The sequence below is a fragment of the Hemiscyllium ocellatum genome, chromosome 16, assembly GCF_020745735.1.
Source record: "Hemiscyllium ocellatum isolate sHemOce1 chromosome 16, sHemOce1.pat.X.cur, whole genome shotgun sequence".
NCBI classification, from domain to species: Eukaryota; Metazoa; Chordata; class Chondrichthyes; order Orectolobiformes; family Hemiscylliidae; genus Hemiscyllium; species Hemiscyllium ocellatum.
In genome coordinates, this window is record NC_083416.1 from 39973949 (window position 1) to 39992771 (window position 18823).

Below are 18823 nucleotides of genomic sequence, written 5' to 3' on the forward strand. Positions count from 1 at the left end.
TGTGATTACATCACCATCACTTTAAATGCTGTTTCTAAGGTGCGAGTTTTCCATAATGTGGGATTGCACAAGGGTGCAACCATTGTGTTATAGAAGAACTACCTGTAGAAATTTCTAAAACGAAAGTGAGCTGACATTGCTATGATCTTAAACCAATCTACTGGTTATATGTGGCAGACTATCAATTGTATTTCCACTGCTATGTAGAAGAGGACCGATGTTGCTGTAGAAAATTCTGGCATTCTTATAATGGGACTGTATTTTAATCTTTTGCAGTACAGAGCTCTATAATCTCTCATCACTTAGATTCTATGCTCCTTTTTTTAATTCTCCCAACCAACAGGGAAAATTAATATTTTCCCTCATTGTACTCCTTTTGACAGCTCTTTGAGCACTCACTTAAAACAATAAGATTTATATGATTGTTATTGTTTGGTCTGTAGCTTTGAATTTAGAATAAATTTAGGAGATCAAGTGATTGCTCTGAGAGATCAGAAATTACAAAATCATAGAATCCTACAGTGTGGAAACAGGCCACTTGGCCCAATAAGTCCACACCAATTCTCTGAAGAGGTCCTACTCAGACCAATCTCCCCACCCTATAACCCTGCATTTCCCATTGCTCATCCACCTAGCCTACACATCTCTGGATACCATGGGCAAATTAGCATGGCCAATCCACCTAACCTGCCCATCTTTGGACAGTGGGAGGAAAGTGGAGTATCCAAAGGAAATCCACTCAGAAATGGGGAGAATGTGCAAAATCCTCAAAGGCAGTCACCCAGAGCTGGAATTAAACTCAGGTCCCTGGCGCTGTGAGCCAGCTTGTCTGTACATTTTAAAATGTGTGTTGGCTGTAATGTGATTACATCACCATCACTTTAAGCGCTGTGAGAGGCAGCGGTGCTGACCACTGAGCAACCATACAGCCCAAAATTTGTAATGTCTGTGAATCTACTAAAGTATCAAAAGGGTGCTGTAGATTTTGGATGTGTTATAAACTGTCAAAATGGAGGTCAGTTAGCTCAATTGGCTGGTTTGCAATCTAAGTGAAACCAAGTACATGAGCCAATTCTCACACTGGCTGAGATTACCATGGACGACTCTACTTTCCAACTTTTCCACTCACCTGAGCTGTGGTGACCCTTGGGGTAAACCACCACCAGTGTCTCCCTCTCTAAAGAAAGAGCAGCCCCATGATCTGATAGGACTGTGGTGACTCCCTTATTATAATAAACTGTCTAGTTACTTTAAATATTAAATGGAGTTGTGCTTCAAAGATAGCTGCTTAGCAGTCCTATCTGAATGCAGCATTAATATGTTCCATCTGGCCACAGGGAAGAGAACGGAGGAGACAATTTCAGCCATCAGGTCATAGACTTCCCTACAGAACAATGAATATTACAGAGAGACTGTTGTGATTCTAGTTGATTTTAGTACTGGGCAAGCAAGAAACTGATATCTGGCTTGACTGACAATAGTTTACTTTTGCTGTGGTTTTAACAAAGTGGTCTCTCACTGAAACAGAGGCATACAATGCGTAGATTTTGATTTAACAATAAAACAGAAGTTTATTAAGCAAAATAAATTAAAGTACAATGGAATAAAATAATTCTATTGCATCACATAAATTCAAACAGTTTAAACACAATAAAGGTTTAATCTCATTAATCCCACAACAGGCCTTTAAAAATTATTAAAAATATCCTTGGAACAGTATCCAATAGCTACCTTTCTGCAGTAGTCTTATCAGAATCTCTTTAACACCATGAAAGATTTATGTAATTGTCACTTTAACTCCAAGACAGGGACATTGATGGTTTATTCCTGGAACTATCATCTACCCGAGTAAACAATCTTAGGTTCAAGTCTTATTCAGGATTTTATCCCAACATTTCTGGTTGGGGCTTACACTAACATTTTACTCTAAGGTAAGCTACTTTTATTATAATCTTACCACTTCTGATTATACCACCTGCCTCAAGCAAATCAGATGCTTGAGACTGCTTGATATGGAAGACTGAGTGGGCATCTGGCAACTTCAGCTTGCTACTTGCTCTCAAGAGCGTCCATGTCAGGCACAGGCACTAACAACTCAGGACATGCTCTGTGGCTCATAGTCACACACAACCCACATCCATTAACACTGTGTCTGACTCTAAGAACATGCATGGCACGTCTCCAATACTTCTGCATTTTGACATTGATCTCTTGCAAGCCGGTTAAACTATCTGGAGGAGAATGATTGAGGAACAAGTCCTAACAAGTCAAAAGGAACGTCTAAGTGAATCCTGTGGACATGGACTATTGAACAGTCTTCCTGACATGAAATAATTTAATGTTGGAAAGAATTAATCTTTGTTTTCCCTCCAGTTGTGTGAACAGTTAAGTATTTTCAGCATTTTCAGTTCATTTTCTGGGTAACTAATATCTGCAATATTTAACTGCTATAAGAGAAATGCTTGTATTTTCAAGCTATAATGTGTGCAGATCTACTGAAATTTATTTCAAATTGGGGGTACATTTTGCAATGACAGGATGGAATAAATTCTGAGAAATGACAAACAAAAGGTGCAAACTTAAATTACTGCAGCTGGGATTTTTGTAAATTTGATTGCAGGTATTAAAGTGTCTTCAAACATTCATTTGATTCTTGGTTGATTAAATTTGTTGCAGCTTAAAATAGAGTAATATAACTGTTTCTAGGATGAACCAAAATCTACAATTCTCAAATCCTAACGGTATTAATACAAGAAAATGTATACTTTATAATACAAGGTAAACAATGTTTTTGGTATTTGTTAGAATATTGTCAAATGATTAGAACAATAAAGCCTGTGGTTTACATTTTTTTTCGGTCTCTTACTACAGGCTTCATCTTCCTCGAAGCTGCATGGGGAGAGCAAAATTATGTAATGTTACATAACTTCTTGTCATGATGTATATAGTATCTCTTTTTAAACAGTTCATTATTAATTCATTTTTTACAGTGATGATCATATTACTACATATGATATATATATATGATATATATATATATATATATATATAGGATTGAGCTAACACAGCCCAAATATGTGGGGTTGGAACTTTAATCATTGAGTGTGTTAAACACATTTTTTTTTAGGTTTCTGAACGCAGATATCAAGGAATGTGGGATAGCATGGGGAAGTGGCATTGAGGTGGATTATCAGACATGATCTAATAAAGGGTAGAATAATCGGAGGAATGGCTACTCCCTTCCCATGATTTCATTGTCTCCTGTGTTCCAGACAAAGAAGACAAGATTTACATGCTTTTGGAAAGATAAGGACTGTTTAGGGATAGTTAACCTGGCTTTCTGCAGAGGAAATTGAGTTTTTTGAAGAGGTGACAAAAAGGTTTGATGAAGGCAGAGTGATAGTCCATTCAGCTAATTATTCCACCCTTCACTAGATCATGGCTGACTATCTATATGGTCTTCAGACAAGGTTCCATGCGGTAGACTGATTAGATAAGTCAGGTCACTTGGGATCCAGGGGAATGCTAGCTATCTAGAAAAAAGATTGGCTTAAAGATAGAAGACAGAGGTTGGTGGTGAAAAGTTGTTGTTCAGATTGGAGGTGCTGGGTCCACTGCTTTTCATCTTTCATATAAATGATTTGGATGTGTGGTTAGAAAGTTTGCAGTTTGGAAGTTTGGTGGTATAGTGGACAGCAAAGAAGGTTATCTCAGAGTATAATAGAACGTTGATCAGATGGGTCAATGGGTCAGGGAGTGACTGATAGAGTTTAATTTAGATAAATATGAGGTGTTGTATTTTGGTAATGTAAACCAGGATAAGACTTATACAGTGAATGATAGTGTCCTGGGGAGTGTTGCTGAACAAAAAGACCTTGGAGGGCAGGTGCATAGTTCCTTGAAAGTGGAGTCACAAATAGAGAGGGTGGTGAAGATTGCATTTGGCACACTTGCCTTCATTGGTTATAACATTAAGTAAAAGAGTTGGGTAGCCATGTTGCACCTGTACAGGGCATTGGTAAGGTCACTTTTAGAATACTGTATACAATTTTGGTCACCTTTCTCTTGGAAAGGTGTTGATAAACTTGAGAGGGTGCAGAAAAGATTTGCAGGTATATTACCAGGATCATGAGGTGCATGGATAGGGTGAATAGTCAATGTCTTTTTCCTAGAGTAGGCATGTTCAAAACTAGTGGACATCGGTTTAAGGTGAGAGGGGAAAGATTTAAAAGAGTTCTGAGGGATAGCATTTTCTGTCAGAAGGTGGTGGGTGGATGGAACTAGCTGCCACAGGAAGTGATGGAAGTAGCTACAATTATAACTATTAAAATGCAACTGGATGGCTGCATGAACAGGAAGCGTATAGAGGGATTTGAGCCAAATTTTGACAAATGGGACTAGATCATCCCATTGGATATCTGGTGTCAGTGGATGAATTGGACCGAAGGGTCTGTTCCAGTGCAGAACAACTCGATAAGTATAAAAATATTTTATTCAATGAATGTGCCTACCTAGTATTAGAGCAGGCTGGCTAATTACCTGCTCTTTGACATGAAAATGAGCTTATTAAGTCACAAGTTTCACAGGTTTCTTACAGCACATATCTTAGTAGGGGGAGACAAAATTCCCTTTGTGACTATGAATTTTAAACTCATGCTTCTGAAATGCTGTAGAAGTGCTGCCATTTTTTAATGATTTGTAATTTATAAAACATTGCTTTTGTTACTGTAGGCCTGAAAGAATAGTTCATCAGCATTTCCAACAGACCTAAAAAATACTGCAACCTGCAATTCTTTCACTATAATTAGAAATGCATAGTTACATGGAATCTTCTCCCTGTGGGCTGAATATAATACTGCTTGTCACAGCAGGGAACATGGTAAGCAGGTCCATTTAGTTATGGGCGTTAGAGTGGTTTCTCAGTGAGTGTAAGCTTGGGAAATTCATAATGAGAAATAAAGACATGGCTCACAAACTGAATTCATACTTTGCTTCGGTCTTCACAAAGGATGACATGAATAACATACCTAAATGACAGAAAACATATAGTTTATTCAGTGGGAGAAACTGAAGCAAATTTGTATTAATTGTAAAATGGTGTTAGAGAAATTGATGGGGTTGAAAGTTAATAAATCTTCACAGCCAGATAATCCACATCCCAGAGTATGGCCTTTGCTATAATGGATGCATTGGTGGTCATCTTCCAGACACTAGACAATGGAACTGTTCCTACAGATTGGCGACCAACTAATGTAACCCCACTATTTAAAAGGGAGACAGAGAGAAAATAAGGAATTATAGACCAAAGAGTCTGTTGTTGGTAATGGGGAAGATGCTAGAGTCTATTATCAAGGATTTTATAGCACAGGCCTTAGAAAACAGTCAGACACAATCAGTATGGATTGACAAAAGAGAAATTATTGTTGACAAATCTACTAGAGTATTTTGAGGATTAATGAGTAGAGTTAATTAGGGGAGCCAGTGGATGTGGATTTTCAGAAGGTTTGTAACAAAGTCCCACCTCAGAGATTAGTGAGTAAAATTAAAATGCATGGGATTGAGGGTAGTGAATTGAAATATAGAAAATGGTTAATGGACAGAAAACAAAGAGTAGGAAAAAAAGGTCTTCTTTTTTCTGAATGGCATGCTGTGAGTACTGATGCAATGCAGGCATTGGGATTGGGGTCTCAGCTATTCGCAATACATGCAAATGACACGAAACTGGGTGAAAGGGTGAGCTGTGAGGAGGATGCAGAGATGTTGCAGTGTGATTTGGACTGGCTGAGTAAGTTGGCAAGTGCATAGCAGATGCAATGAGAATGAATGTGTTCTTGAGGGAGGGCAGCAAAGATTTGCCAAATTAATTCCTGAGATGACAGGACTGATGTATGAAGAGGACTTAAGTCAGTTAGGATTGTTCATTGGAGAAGAATGAGGGGGTATCTCATGTAAACCTGTTAAATTCTAACAGGACCACACCGGTTCGATGCTGGAATAAAGCTTCCTGGTGGTGAGGTCATCCAGAACCAAGGATCACACTTTAAGGATTAGGAGTAAACAAGATAGGACTGAGATTAGGCGAAATTTCTTCACTCAGAGTGTGGTGATCTTGTAGAATTCACTGCCACAGAATCCCATTCGGAGAAGCATTTTAACTCAAATACAAAACTTCAGCCTGAGATGCATCAAAATACAGCTTGGTGGAAAATTGTTGACATTAGGATGTGGGCATGACAGGCAGCTTTCTGATCTATTCAAGCAACTGGCACAACGGATTGTGAATTCTATCCTGAGGAGTTCACTTTTAAAGGCAAAAAGTGCAAATGTGTTACATATTTATTAAAATATTTTTGCAGGCACACTGAGGCTTTAATTACATGTGCATACATATATCTATGCACATACAAACATTAAACATACAAACATTTGGGTGGCACGGTAGCTCAGCAGTTAGCACTGTTACCTTGCAGTGCCAGGGACCTGGGTTCAAATCCAGCCTTGGGCGATTGTCTGCGTGGAGTTTGCACATTCTCCCAGTGTCTGCGTGGGTTTCCTCTGGGTGCTCCGATTTCCTCCCATAGTCCAAAGGTCTTCAGTTTAGGTGAATTGGCCATGCTAAATTGCCAATAGTAATAGGTGCATTGGTAGGGAGTAGGGGAGTGGGTTGCTCTTCGGAGGGTCGGTATAGACTTGTTGGGCTGAAGGGCCTGTTTCTGCACTGTAGGGAATCTAATCTAAACTAATATATGACTTAGGAGTAAGACAATCAGCTACTTGAAACTGACCCGCTATTCAAAATTCCATAATTTCTTCAATGCCCAATAATCTAGATTTACTTAATGAATTAACAAGTGGAAGATTGCTTGAGAAAAATCATTGTGAGCCGTAGAGAAACAGATACCATGAAATTCTTTCGCAGAAAAATCACTAACAAAAATATATCTACCTCCACCTTAAGATTATTCAATGACCTTGTCTTCTTCAACTTCTGAGACAGAGAGTTTCAAAGTCATATCACTCTCTGACAGAAGAAAACTTGCCTCATCTTTGCCTGAAGAGGGTGATGCCTAATTTTTACACCATGTCCCTTTGTTCTGGATTTAATCACAAAGGGAATAATTCCAGATCCTTCATTAAGACCTATCGGGATCTTCTAAACTTCAATTAACTCATATCCCACTCTTCTAAACTCCAGTGGATATAAGCCCAGTTTTTCCAACCTTTCTTCAAATGACAGTCTGCTCAATTTAATTACCCTCCTCTGAATCATCTTCAACACATTGTCATTTTTCCTTATCTTAAAACTGCTGTTAAAACTGCTAAGACTAAAACTGCTGCTTCTCAGACGCTGCCTGGCCTGCTGCGTTTTTCCAGCACCACATTTTTCAAGACTAAAACTGCACACAGCATATTTGCGATGTTGTTTCACTAATGTCTTATATAACTGAAGCATGATTTCATTCCCTTTCTGTTCTTTTTTTTTCAAAATAGAGGAAAGCATTCCATTATCCTTACTAATTAATTGCTGTACTTGCAGTTTAACCTTTTCTGACTCCTGCAGTAGAACATTTCAATCCTTTTGCATTTTGGAACTTTGCAGTCATTTTTCATTTAAATCACATATTTGTATTCTTCCTGCCAGAGTGAATGATACATTTTCCTATGCTATATTATAAGATTATCTGTCTGTCAGTTTTTTGCCCACTGAAACCATTTACATTGGTTGGCAACCTCCTTATGCCTTCTTTGTAAAATACCTTCCTACCTACCTTTGGCACATCTGCAAAATTACCCACCATAGCTTTGCTCCCACTAGCCAACTTATTGATATAAATTGTGAGACGTTGAGACCCAGCACAGACACCTCCAGAAATCCACTCATCATATCTAACAATCAGAAAAAAGACCCATTTTTACATAATCTTTGTTTTCTGAGAGCCAGCCAATCTTCTATCCATTCCAATGTGATGCATCCTCACCCTGTGCTTCTACTTTGTACATTAACGTGGTACCTTGTCAAATGCCAGCTCCATCTATCTACATTGCTCCTTCTCCCCAACAATATGTTATTCCTTCAAAAGTCTCTAATTATTCAGTTAAATATGATTTTCCCTTCATTAAACTATATTGGCTCATCCTGATTACCTTGAGTTTTTCTCAATGACTAGCCATAACCTTAAATGATTGATTCTAATACATTCTGCATCACAGGCGTCAATCTAACTGGCTTCTTGTCTATTGGATTTTACTTTTCTCCCACCTTCCTCCCTCACTTCTTGAATATGAAGGATATATTTGCTACTTTCAGTCAATATAATCTTTCCAGAATCTAGCCAAATTTGAAAAATTAATGCCATTCCATCTATTACATTCTTTAGCACCTTATTTAAGACCCTAAGATGAAGTCCATCAAGACTTGGCACTTGTTAGTCTGCAACTTCATAAGTTGTTTAAACTTGCTCCCCTACTGACTTACAGCCACAACCAGAATTTTACTTGTATTCTTTATAGTGAAGACAAAAGCAAAATTTGACTCTTCATAGAAACTGTGAATGATCGCAGAATCACAAATAAAAGATAACCATACGCTTTCAGTCAATTTTCTAATTCAGCTATTTTTGCACAATTAAGTACCCATAACTTACCCTAAGTACAATATAATTTCTCCAGTTGACTAGCCTTCACTAATAATAACAAAATACATATGCAACATTGTTACATACATTTTCAAAAGTCAACTATTTATTGATTAAATATAACCCCTTAAAAAGACTCTATGACAACATCTGAAAATTGTGTCAGTGCCTATTTAATGAACATTAAGGGTAGCTTTAAAATTGCTTACAAAGTTGCATTATTATTCTATAGCATTAGTGATGACAATTCTACTTAGATCCATACATATATTGTCATCTAAATATTATATAATTTGTATGTAAAGAGTAATATTATTAAAAATCATTTATTGTCACATTCCCTACCTCCATGTGTTGTGTGAAGGGATCTTTAGGGTTGCACATTACAGAAGAAAATCTATGACTGCTTCTCAAACAGTATTGGCTCTTGCTTTCTGACATTGGGAAAGTTTGCCGAATGACAGTCAATCTGCCAGTCAGTCTCTTTGCCAGCTCCCGAATATCTGCATCATTTATTTCCTTAGTTTAACAAAATAAAACAGATAATTAGTTAATTTAAGAGATGGTCTTTTACATTAACTCATTTTAAAAGAATCAGAGCGTGAACATAAAATTAGTTAAGAAGTTAATCTGTATCAATATTAATCACATTAAAAAAAAACATTTTTTGTTATACACGAATACACTATATACAAAAATATTTTTCCTTTGTAAAACCATATGGCACAATTTATTCCACTAAGTAAAATTTCTCATCTGATATTTCCAACCGGAGATTAATCATTATCTTTAAATTCCTACAATTGTTGCATTAACTGGTAATATTTACAGGGCATTTATACTGTAAGGGCAGGGTAGATGCAATGCGTATATGCAACTCCAATAAGCTGGTAGTTAAATGTCTGGGTGAAATCCAAACTGGTTTGGAAAAGAGGGTGTAGTCTCATATCATTTTGTTTTGAAACTGAATGTTAAATATGGGTTTATAAAGTACTTTAAAATATTGAAATGTTTGAACAACTTCACCAAACCTCAGGCATAGACGAAATGAAATAGTGTTTATCATTATATGTGTACACACTTTTCAAGAGGCAGTAGTCTACAAGCTCCTACACCTCCCATGACCTTAAATTGCATACCATGTCATGCATTCCGCTACTGAAGTTACACCCCAATCTCCAACTCAATTTTACCTGCGGTGGGGCAAACGTTGGGAGACCTCTCCAGCATGAGCCAGATGAGGCCTCTAAATGACCTTCTTTGCATGCCACTGGGGTTTTGTCAAAAGATGGAGGGGCCCATGTCAATTATGTAATCTGGCAGTTTCACCAAAGAGATTGACAGCTTGTTAAGTGTGTTATAAAGGTGCAAGCAGGATGAGTCCTTCATGGGCATCCTATGTCCATTGGTGCTCCCTCCAAGGCTTGTGAATGTCTGCAATGCACCCGTCCACTCACCCTGTCCTTATCAGGACTTGCTAACCTAGACCCAGCAAGATCCCAGATTGATTTGGACCTTGGTTTGTGCTGAAGTTCTGAATGCCTGCAGCCCAAGCAGTAAGCCTTCCTGATGGAGTTGCTAAGACCAGACATCTAGTGACTACTTGGCCAGTATTTCGCAGTGGTGGGACTTCCTCCTTTGGGGGTAGGGGAAGGCCTAACTCATGCCAATGATTGGCTGATGTTTATGTAATTGTTGCTGTACAAATTAGCCATGCGGGGGCAGGATCACACCAACATTTACACTGGCCTCTCCCATAGAATCCATCTGAGAGTTTAAACAGAGTTTATTTAAAGAGAATATTTTGTGTTTTAGAATATGTCCTAAATTTCCATGAACAAAATAACAATACTTTATCAATCTTTTGTGTAAAATTTGTTAAAAATGATTGATCCAGTATGAAAAGTACAATGAAACAATGGGCTATAAAATTCCATACCAGCTTTTGTATTTCTTCAGTTGAAACTTGTGCATCTTTTTATCCCACAATCACTATCCCACAAAAATTCCATAAATTTTCCACTACCTTCTGTTTTCCATCTATAGTGTGTCTTACCAACATTTTCGTATTTTGTCAGGGGATGTGGGCTTTGCTAACTCCACCAGCGTTTATTGCTTATCCTTGAGAGGGTGGTTCTGACCTGCTTTTGTGAACCACTGCATTTTGTTTTTCAGTGTAGGCACAGCACAATGCTGTTTGGAATATATCCCATGAGTCTGGCCCAGTGATACTGAAGGAACAGCAGTATATTTTCAAGTCAGGATGGTGAGTGGTTTGGAAGGGAACTTGCAAGAGGCAGTTCCTTCCATCTATCTGCTGCCCTTCTCCTTCTACATGGTAGCAGTCGTGGGTTTGGAAGGTGCCATCTTAGAAGCCTTAGTGAATCTCTATAATGCACCTTGTAGAAGGCACATACTGGTATGCAGTCAAGAGGGAAGCATTTCTTCACACAACCGAATTGTGCTTTATTGACAACGGACAGGTTTTGGAGAGTCAAGAGGTGAATTACTCATTGCAGGATTAACCACCTTTGACCTGTTATTGTAGCTGCAGTACTTACATAGCTGCTCCCTTTCAGTTTCTGGTCAATGGTTACCCCAGGATATTAATAGTAGGGAATTCAATGATTGTCATGTCATTGAATGTCGAGGGGCACTAGTGAGATTCTTTTGATGAAAATACTTATTGTCTGCCATTTATGTGTCACAAATGTAACTTGCCATTTGTTAATGTCCTGGGTAATGTTCAGGTCTTGCTGCATTTGGACATGGACTGTATCAGTCTGTCTTTAATGCACTTAAATTACACCAGAATTAGAAATGAATACATTTATTCCTGGGATCAGCTGGAACACACAGAAGCGAGGAGCATCTAAGCGTGAAGATTGTGAACAGTTTGACAGGTATGACAGCTGTGAAGTTATTTTTAAAACATTTATTCTGATATTCAGCAGACATGAAATAGGAATTGCTTGAGCTATTTTGACTAGCTGGAAATTTGAACTTCCCCCATCCCAGATTTGTAGCTTCCCAAGATAAAATAGGGTGACATGTGGCCACCCTAATCTCCCCACTCAGCTCTGTCAAAGGTGAAGCCTGTATCCAATTTGGATGCTCCCAGCTAATTTCAGGCAGTCACATGAGATTTCTGTAGTATCAGCCAAGATACAATGCAGATATGTATTTATCAGGTTACTGCTCTACTTTACAGGAAGATAAGGTACTCATCTGTTTTGGTGACATCATCCCAAGCAGCAGTGAGGTAGGCCTTTCAAGCATACAGGTGAGGATACTCCCAAGGCTAATAATTCAATAGGTGGCATTCATGGTGTTTTAACAACACCTTTCAACAACTTTTCAGCTTTGTCAACTCAATGTATTGCCAGTAACAAAGAAATGATTCTGTACAATAAAGTTAATATACCAAAAATGATCGTAAAGAACTGATTCTTGTAAATGTGGTTCTTTTTGATTTCTTCCATGAAGTAAGGTATGTCAAAATTGCTTGTGGGTAACAAAGCCTCGTTACATTGATTTGACATCATGTATAATATCTCAGATATAACAACTAAGTAAAGCATCCTAAATAGCACCAGAAAAATACCACATAAATGTCATGATTCAATTAGAGAGGTCTACACCAGACTGATGATAATTTGAGCTGAATGGCAAAGCTTCTGCAGACAAAAATGCATCCAGTGACAGCTGCAGACACTTTAGGACTGAGGAATAAAGAGACCATCAAGAAATCCTTTGCTCAGAGGCATCCTCAGTACAAACTGCAAGTGGCTCCAGAGCACAATTTCTGACTCCCTTCTGTTTAAAGTAATCTATCATTGCTCACCTCATTTAACATTTCCTACATTGAATTAAAGAACCAATCCTTCCAGCTAGTGCACATCACACATTTGATCCTACGAATTTGACAAGATATTAGACCTCTTCATTCTGACATACCAGCAAAGACACATTGTGCATTATTAAAGGCCACGAATCCACCTGATCTGAAATGTTGATGCTTCTCCTTTTTGACAGTAGGTGGTGTGTGCCATACTCCTCCAAACCATGTACAACTTTCAAATGACTTCTCAGTGTAACACAAAGTAAGGTGGATAGCTGCATTGTTTTCAGCATTTGCTTCAAAAGATAGAAGTGATTCAGAACATGTTTGTGCAGTGTTAACAGATGGTCGAACAACTGTAGCCATCATACATTGCATACAGCTGCATTAGCTGCCTTGGCTTGTACGTTTATGGTGCATCTGGAGACATCTAAAGCAGACAGCTGGGTGATAGAATGTTGCATTGTCTTGAAGTGCAGCCTGCTGTGCAGCATTTTCACAGCATGCCAGAAATTTATACATTGAGCAGCCACTGTTGAACTCTTATGTCACAGCTGTCTCAATACAAGTCCCAATATTGTGAATGATGTTGAGAAATTACATTGCATGATGTTGCACAACTTCTCTAGAGCTACAGTTAGAACATTCATTTGGGGACCTGTGGCTGAATTTAGGACTTTGAATTTGGAATTACACTCCAGTGAAATCTGACCACACTTTCCGTGGGATTGCATAGCAGGTGCAAGCTGTGAAATCTTCCATAGACATCCTGCTGTTTCACAGGCAGATTAGCATAACTTCAGTTTACATAACTAAATACTGTGCAGCACAATCAAACTGTGTTCATAGGCTCTGTGAGATTGAATTCCTGGCATCAACTGCGCCAATGGCTTTGACACTGACTCCTTCTTACTTCTAACCAATTACTTCTTTCTGCTACATACTAAATTGATCTAAAGAGGATAGATCTTTACTGTTGCTAGCGACTGAACAGGCAAGGAATTCAAGGTGATTAAAGATGCTCATTGCAAGACGGGCATCAGGATTTGCTGCCTTCTCACATTCAATGTATATTATATCATAATACAGATTACTATTTATATTGTAGAATCCAAGCAAAAACCCAACCTTTCAAATGAAATGCATAACATGATAATACTTTGCCTGGAATTCACTGCAATTGCTAAACTGGCAACAAACAGCATAAATAAGACAGTTACCTTGCTGATCAAGGTTTGTGTAAGATTTGTAGCTCAGGTGGTGGTTACAGTGGTTGTGGGTGTGTTTGCCGAACTGGGAAGTTGGTTTGCAGATGCTTCATCCCCTTTCTAGGTGACATCCTCAGTGCCATGGAGCCTCCTGTGAAGAGCTGCTGTACTGTGTTGGTTGGAATTTATTTGGTTTTGTTCCTGTTGCTTCCCGTTGCCGGTTCCAGTTGTTTGTTGCAGTGGGCGGTAAATTGAGTCGAGATCAATATGTTTATTGATAGAGTCCATGGATGAGTGCCATGCTTTTAGAAACTCCCTGGCTGTCCTCTGTATGGTTTTTCCGATTATTGTTGTGTTGTCCCAGTGGAATTTGTAGTCCTTGTCATCTGTGTGTATAGATAATAGGGATAGCTGGTCATGCCATTTAGTGGCTAGTTGATGTTCATGAATGTGGATCACTAATTGTCTGCGTGTTTGTCTTATATAGTGGTTCATGCAGTCTCTGCATGAAATCTTATACACCACATTTGTCCTGCGCATTACAGATATTGAATATTTTGTTCTGGTAAGTTATTGCCTGAGTGTGGCTGTCAGTTTATGTGCTGTCACAAATCCAAGTGGCTGGAGGAGTCTGGCTGTCAGTTCCACGATCTACTTTATATAAAGTAGAGTGTTAGTATGTTGGGTCATGGTATGTCCTTGTCACATTGTTTGTCTGCTAGGCATCTGTGGATGAAGTTGCGGTGATATCAGTTCATGGTAAAGACTTTGTTGAGTGTTCTTCTCTTTATAGGTTGGAAGTGTTACAGAGTGTTGTAGCCCTTTTGAACAGGATTCTAATGCAGCTTTTCTTGAGTGTGTTTGGACGGTTGCTGTTATAATTCAACTATCCTTAGTATCTATATACACAGAAGGCAAGGACCACAAATTCGACTGGGACACACAACCACGATAGGACAAGCCAAACTGAGGACAGCAAGAGAATTCCTAAAAGCTTGGTTCTCTTCCACAGACTCCATCCACAAACACATTGACCGAGACCCAATTTACCGACCACTGCAACGAACAGCCGGAACTGCCAATTGGAAGCAGTGGGAATCAAACAAAATAAATTCCATCCAATACAGTCCAGCAGTGCTTTGCAGGAGGCTCCACAGCACTGAGGATATCACCTAGAAAGGGGGCAAGATGTCTGCAAACCAAATTCCCAGCTTGGCGAACACACCCACAACAACCACATACTGCTGATTTTGTACAAGCAAATTCCTCCATAATTCACAGAGAGAATAAATATAAGATCACACATTAAGTACAGCAACAGATTGTGAACTGTGTAACCATTGGGTAAAACAATCGTCAAAAGTTCAACTGTTGACTTCTGCAAAAGATTTCAATACTTTGTGAATTTCAGCACCACATTGAAATTTAATCTTGAGATTATTATTTTTATCGAAATTAAAGGTCCCAGTATGAAGGTAGTTTCATAGTGGAGTTGATTAAAATCTATATGAAATCATATTTTTCTTTCACATAGACCAAAATACAGTTGTAATTCATCATTATATAAGAGTATCAAGATATATGACCCATTCTTAATTCTCCTTGGTGCTGGCAAGCCATCTTGACTTGCTGAAGTTTATGTGTTGTTGGTACATCCATGGTGCTGATAGGGAAGGAACGCCAGGATTTTAACCCAGTGATGGCAAAAGAATGGTGATATAGTTCCAACTCAAGATGGTGTGTGCCGTGCAGGTGAACATGTTCCTAATGTCCTTGTTCTTCTGAGAAAGTTAAGATGGCAGGTTTGGAAGCTGCTCTGAAAGAAACCTTCAGCGTTTGCTGAATATACCTTGTAGATGTTACACATTGCAACACAGTGTTCCAATGGTATAAGGAGTGAATAATGCAAATGTGGGGGTGAAGGTGGTAGTGGGTGCAATCAAGTGGGTTATTTTTCGTTGAATGGTGTCATGCTTCTTGAATATTACTGAAGCTCAAGATTATTATTTTTATCCAAATTAAAGGTCCCAGTTAGCATGTAAACTCATGTTAGCAAGTAAAGAGTGCTCTGTCATAACATTGAGTTGTTCATTTTCAGATGATGGTCAGACTGTGGGAATTCAGATATGTGTCACCGATCAGTGAAATCTCAGTTTCTGTCCTGTTCTTGCAGCCACAGTATTTATATAACAGATTCAGATGAGTTTTTCATCTATGGTGACTACTGGAATATTGATCATTAAGGATTTCAAGGATTATTGCAGTTAGATGTGAAGGAAAGATTGTTGGAGTCATTCTTATTGGAGATGATAATTATTCTTGCGAATGCTACTTGCTACTTATTAGCCAACCCGGAATGTTGTCCAGGTTTGCTGCATATGGATGTGGACTGATAGTATATCTGAGAAGTTGTGAATTATACAAACGTCAGCAAACATCTCCACATCTGAGGTCTGAAGGTGGTTCCATTCAAGGTACTAATGTGAGGAACTTCTGCAGTGATGCTTGACATTTAATAATAAAAGTCATTTGTTTTTGTTCTCAGTATGACCCTAACCTATGGAAAGCGATTGCCATCTGATTTGCAGTGATTTCAATTTTATTAGGGTTCCTCGGTGTCACATCTAGTAAAGTATTGCTTGATGTCAAGGTTATTCTCTCACCTCTGGAATTTAGCTATCCTGTTTAAATTTCATCCAAGACTGCAATGAGGTCATTATCTTCATCTGTCCATAAATTTATAACCAACTAATTGATCTGGTGGAATGAAAACTTGACTTCAGTGAGAGATCATTGCTCTGTACGGGTCGTTAACATTGCCTTATATTTTGCTAAAAATTAGGAGTAGATGGATTGGATCTCTTCTGTCTTTTGGACACAGGATATATTGGGAGATTTTCCACATTTTTAGAATGATGCGAGTGTGTGACTATGTTGGAATGGCATGGGTGAAGGTATAGCTAGGTCTGCAGCACAGCACTGTTGTGTTCAAGACTGCAGTTTGGATTTTTTCAAGGCCAATAATCTTTTGAATATCCAAAGTACTAATCCATTTCTTGATGTCTTACAGAGTTACCTGAATTGGCTGTGAACTGATGGGGCCCTCAGGAGGAGGCTGAAATGAATCAAACAGTCTGTACTTCTGGTTGAAGATGGTTGCAAATGCTTCACCCTTGCTTTTATGGACTGATGCGCTCAGCTGGACCATCTATGATGAATGGGATGTTCATGGAGATGAACCTTTAGCTGTTCAGTTGTTCATTTGTAAGATTGCAGAGCCATGATCTAATCTGTTGGTTATGGGATCATTTATGTCTGTCTAGCATGTGGCTTTTCCTTTTAGCGTGTATGTCATTTCTGCTGTAGCTTTTCTAGGTTGGCACCTCTGTTAGATATGGCTGATGCTGGTCCTCGCATGATCTTCTACAATTACTGTACATCATTATTTACTCATTTAGAAATCCCCCAAAACATAACAATGCTTAATTCTATTTAATTAATTCCTCTGATGAACATTAACTTATGTCCAGCAGCTAATTTATACAATTTAAAAGCGGCAACAAATATGGAGTAAACATTGGTAGGAGAACAAATAATTATTTTATAAATCTCACACTATCATGAGACAATGAGAAAAAACAGATTTTAAAAGCATGCTAGATTACACTTTTTATACTCCAATGTAAATTCTGACACTATATATAAAACAGTGCACCCAAAAGCCAATTTGACAACATTTCAAGAATTGTGCTACTTTTTTTAATGACACTATTTAGCAGTGACAGCAATAAGTATAAATGTTCACAACTGTGTTAATTAAGTTCTCAAAAAATCCCGGCTCCACTTTTCACAATATTTATCTAGTTAAAATAAGATGAAACTGCAAATGCAATTGGTTTTAGCGTCTACAGCAGTGAAGCTCGGTTTGAAAATGACCATGTTAATTTCTGTACATTGTCTCACAATAATGCCACAGTGTCCTAAGTCATGCTGATCTCAGGGACTTCACAAGCAAACATGTTCTTGCCAAAGATTGTCTGGGGAGTCCTCTCACAATTGGAGGAAGGAGTTACTCACCACAAGTGTCTAGAAATAATAGTAAATTGTACTTTATCTCTGAAAATACTATGATCTAATTTATAAGCAAATTTCAAATCAGTGATTGTAAGGCTCTTGTAGTGCTCTAGTCTCTCCACCTCTGGGTCAGAAGATCTGCAGTTGAAACCCATATGTTCTTGAGGTGTGTCATACCACATCCAAACAGGTTGATATGAATATATCTATATTGTGAGGTTTTTTTTGGGGGGGGTGATTTAACAAATCTGATTTTAAAGTTATCTGACAGGCTGGAATGGCATAGAGGACAGACTTATAGGACTATGTGAAAAAGGATGGAAGGAGACTTGTGAGAAGCAGAATCATCGACACAAACCAGTTGGACAAAAGGACCTATTTCTATGCTACAAGTTCAATGTAATTTTGCTCTGGTTGACATTCTGTTTCATTGGGTCAACTGTAAAATAGGAACTCCTCCCTCTGCTTCCTTCTTGCTGGGAGGACAAGGTTTAAAGTAGGGTGCAAGAGGAACTGGAGTTTTAAGAATCATATAAGCATTGGGCACACGGAGGAACACCTCAATTGTGCTCAGTATGCTCACCAGATGACAGGCATATCACACACAAGATTACCAAATCACCTAGGAAAATTCACTCTCTTCTGAGGGGGGTTGGGAAAAATCATAGAATAGAATCCGTACAGTGTGAAAACATGCCCTTTGGCCCAACAGGTCCACACAGACTCTCCGAAGATAAACCCACCCATACCCATTCCCCCTACTCGATGTTGAGCCCTGACTAATGCACCTAACTTACACTGCCATGAACACAATGGGCAATTTAGCACAGCTAATTCACCTAACCTGCACATCTTTGAATTGTGGGAGGAAACCGGAGCACCCAGAGGAAGACCACACAGACATGAGGAGAACGTGCAAACTCCACACAGACAGTTGCCTGAGGCTGGAATCAAACCCAGGTCCCTGGAGCTGTGAGGTAGCTGTGCTAACCACTGAGCCACCGTGCTACCCCTAAAAAGGAGCAAGAAAGGAGGGTGGGTAATAATGGAAGGTTATAGAGGGT

The 18823-nt window shown here is 38.7% G+C and overlaps 1 protein-coding gene across 1 annotated transcript in view; it reads right to left on the minus strand.

Moving 5' to 3' along the window:
• Positions 1-18823, minus strand: part of LOC132823558 (glutamate receptor ionotropic, delta-2-like) — a 536033-nt gene that overhangs the window by 192946 nt on the left and 324264 nt on the right. Inside the window, exon 6 of the mRNA XM_060837503.1 lies at positions 8982-9155. Within this exon, the coding sequence (XP_060693486.1) occupies positions 8982-9155 (174 nt within the window). The remainder of the gene's footprint in view (positions 1-8981; positions 9156-18823) is intronic.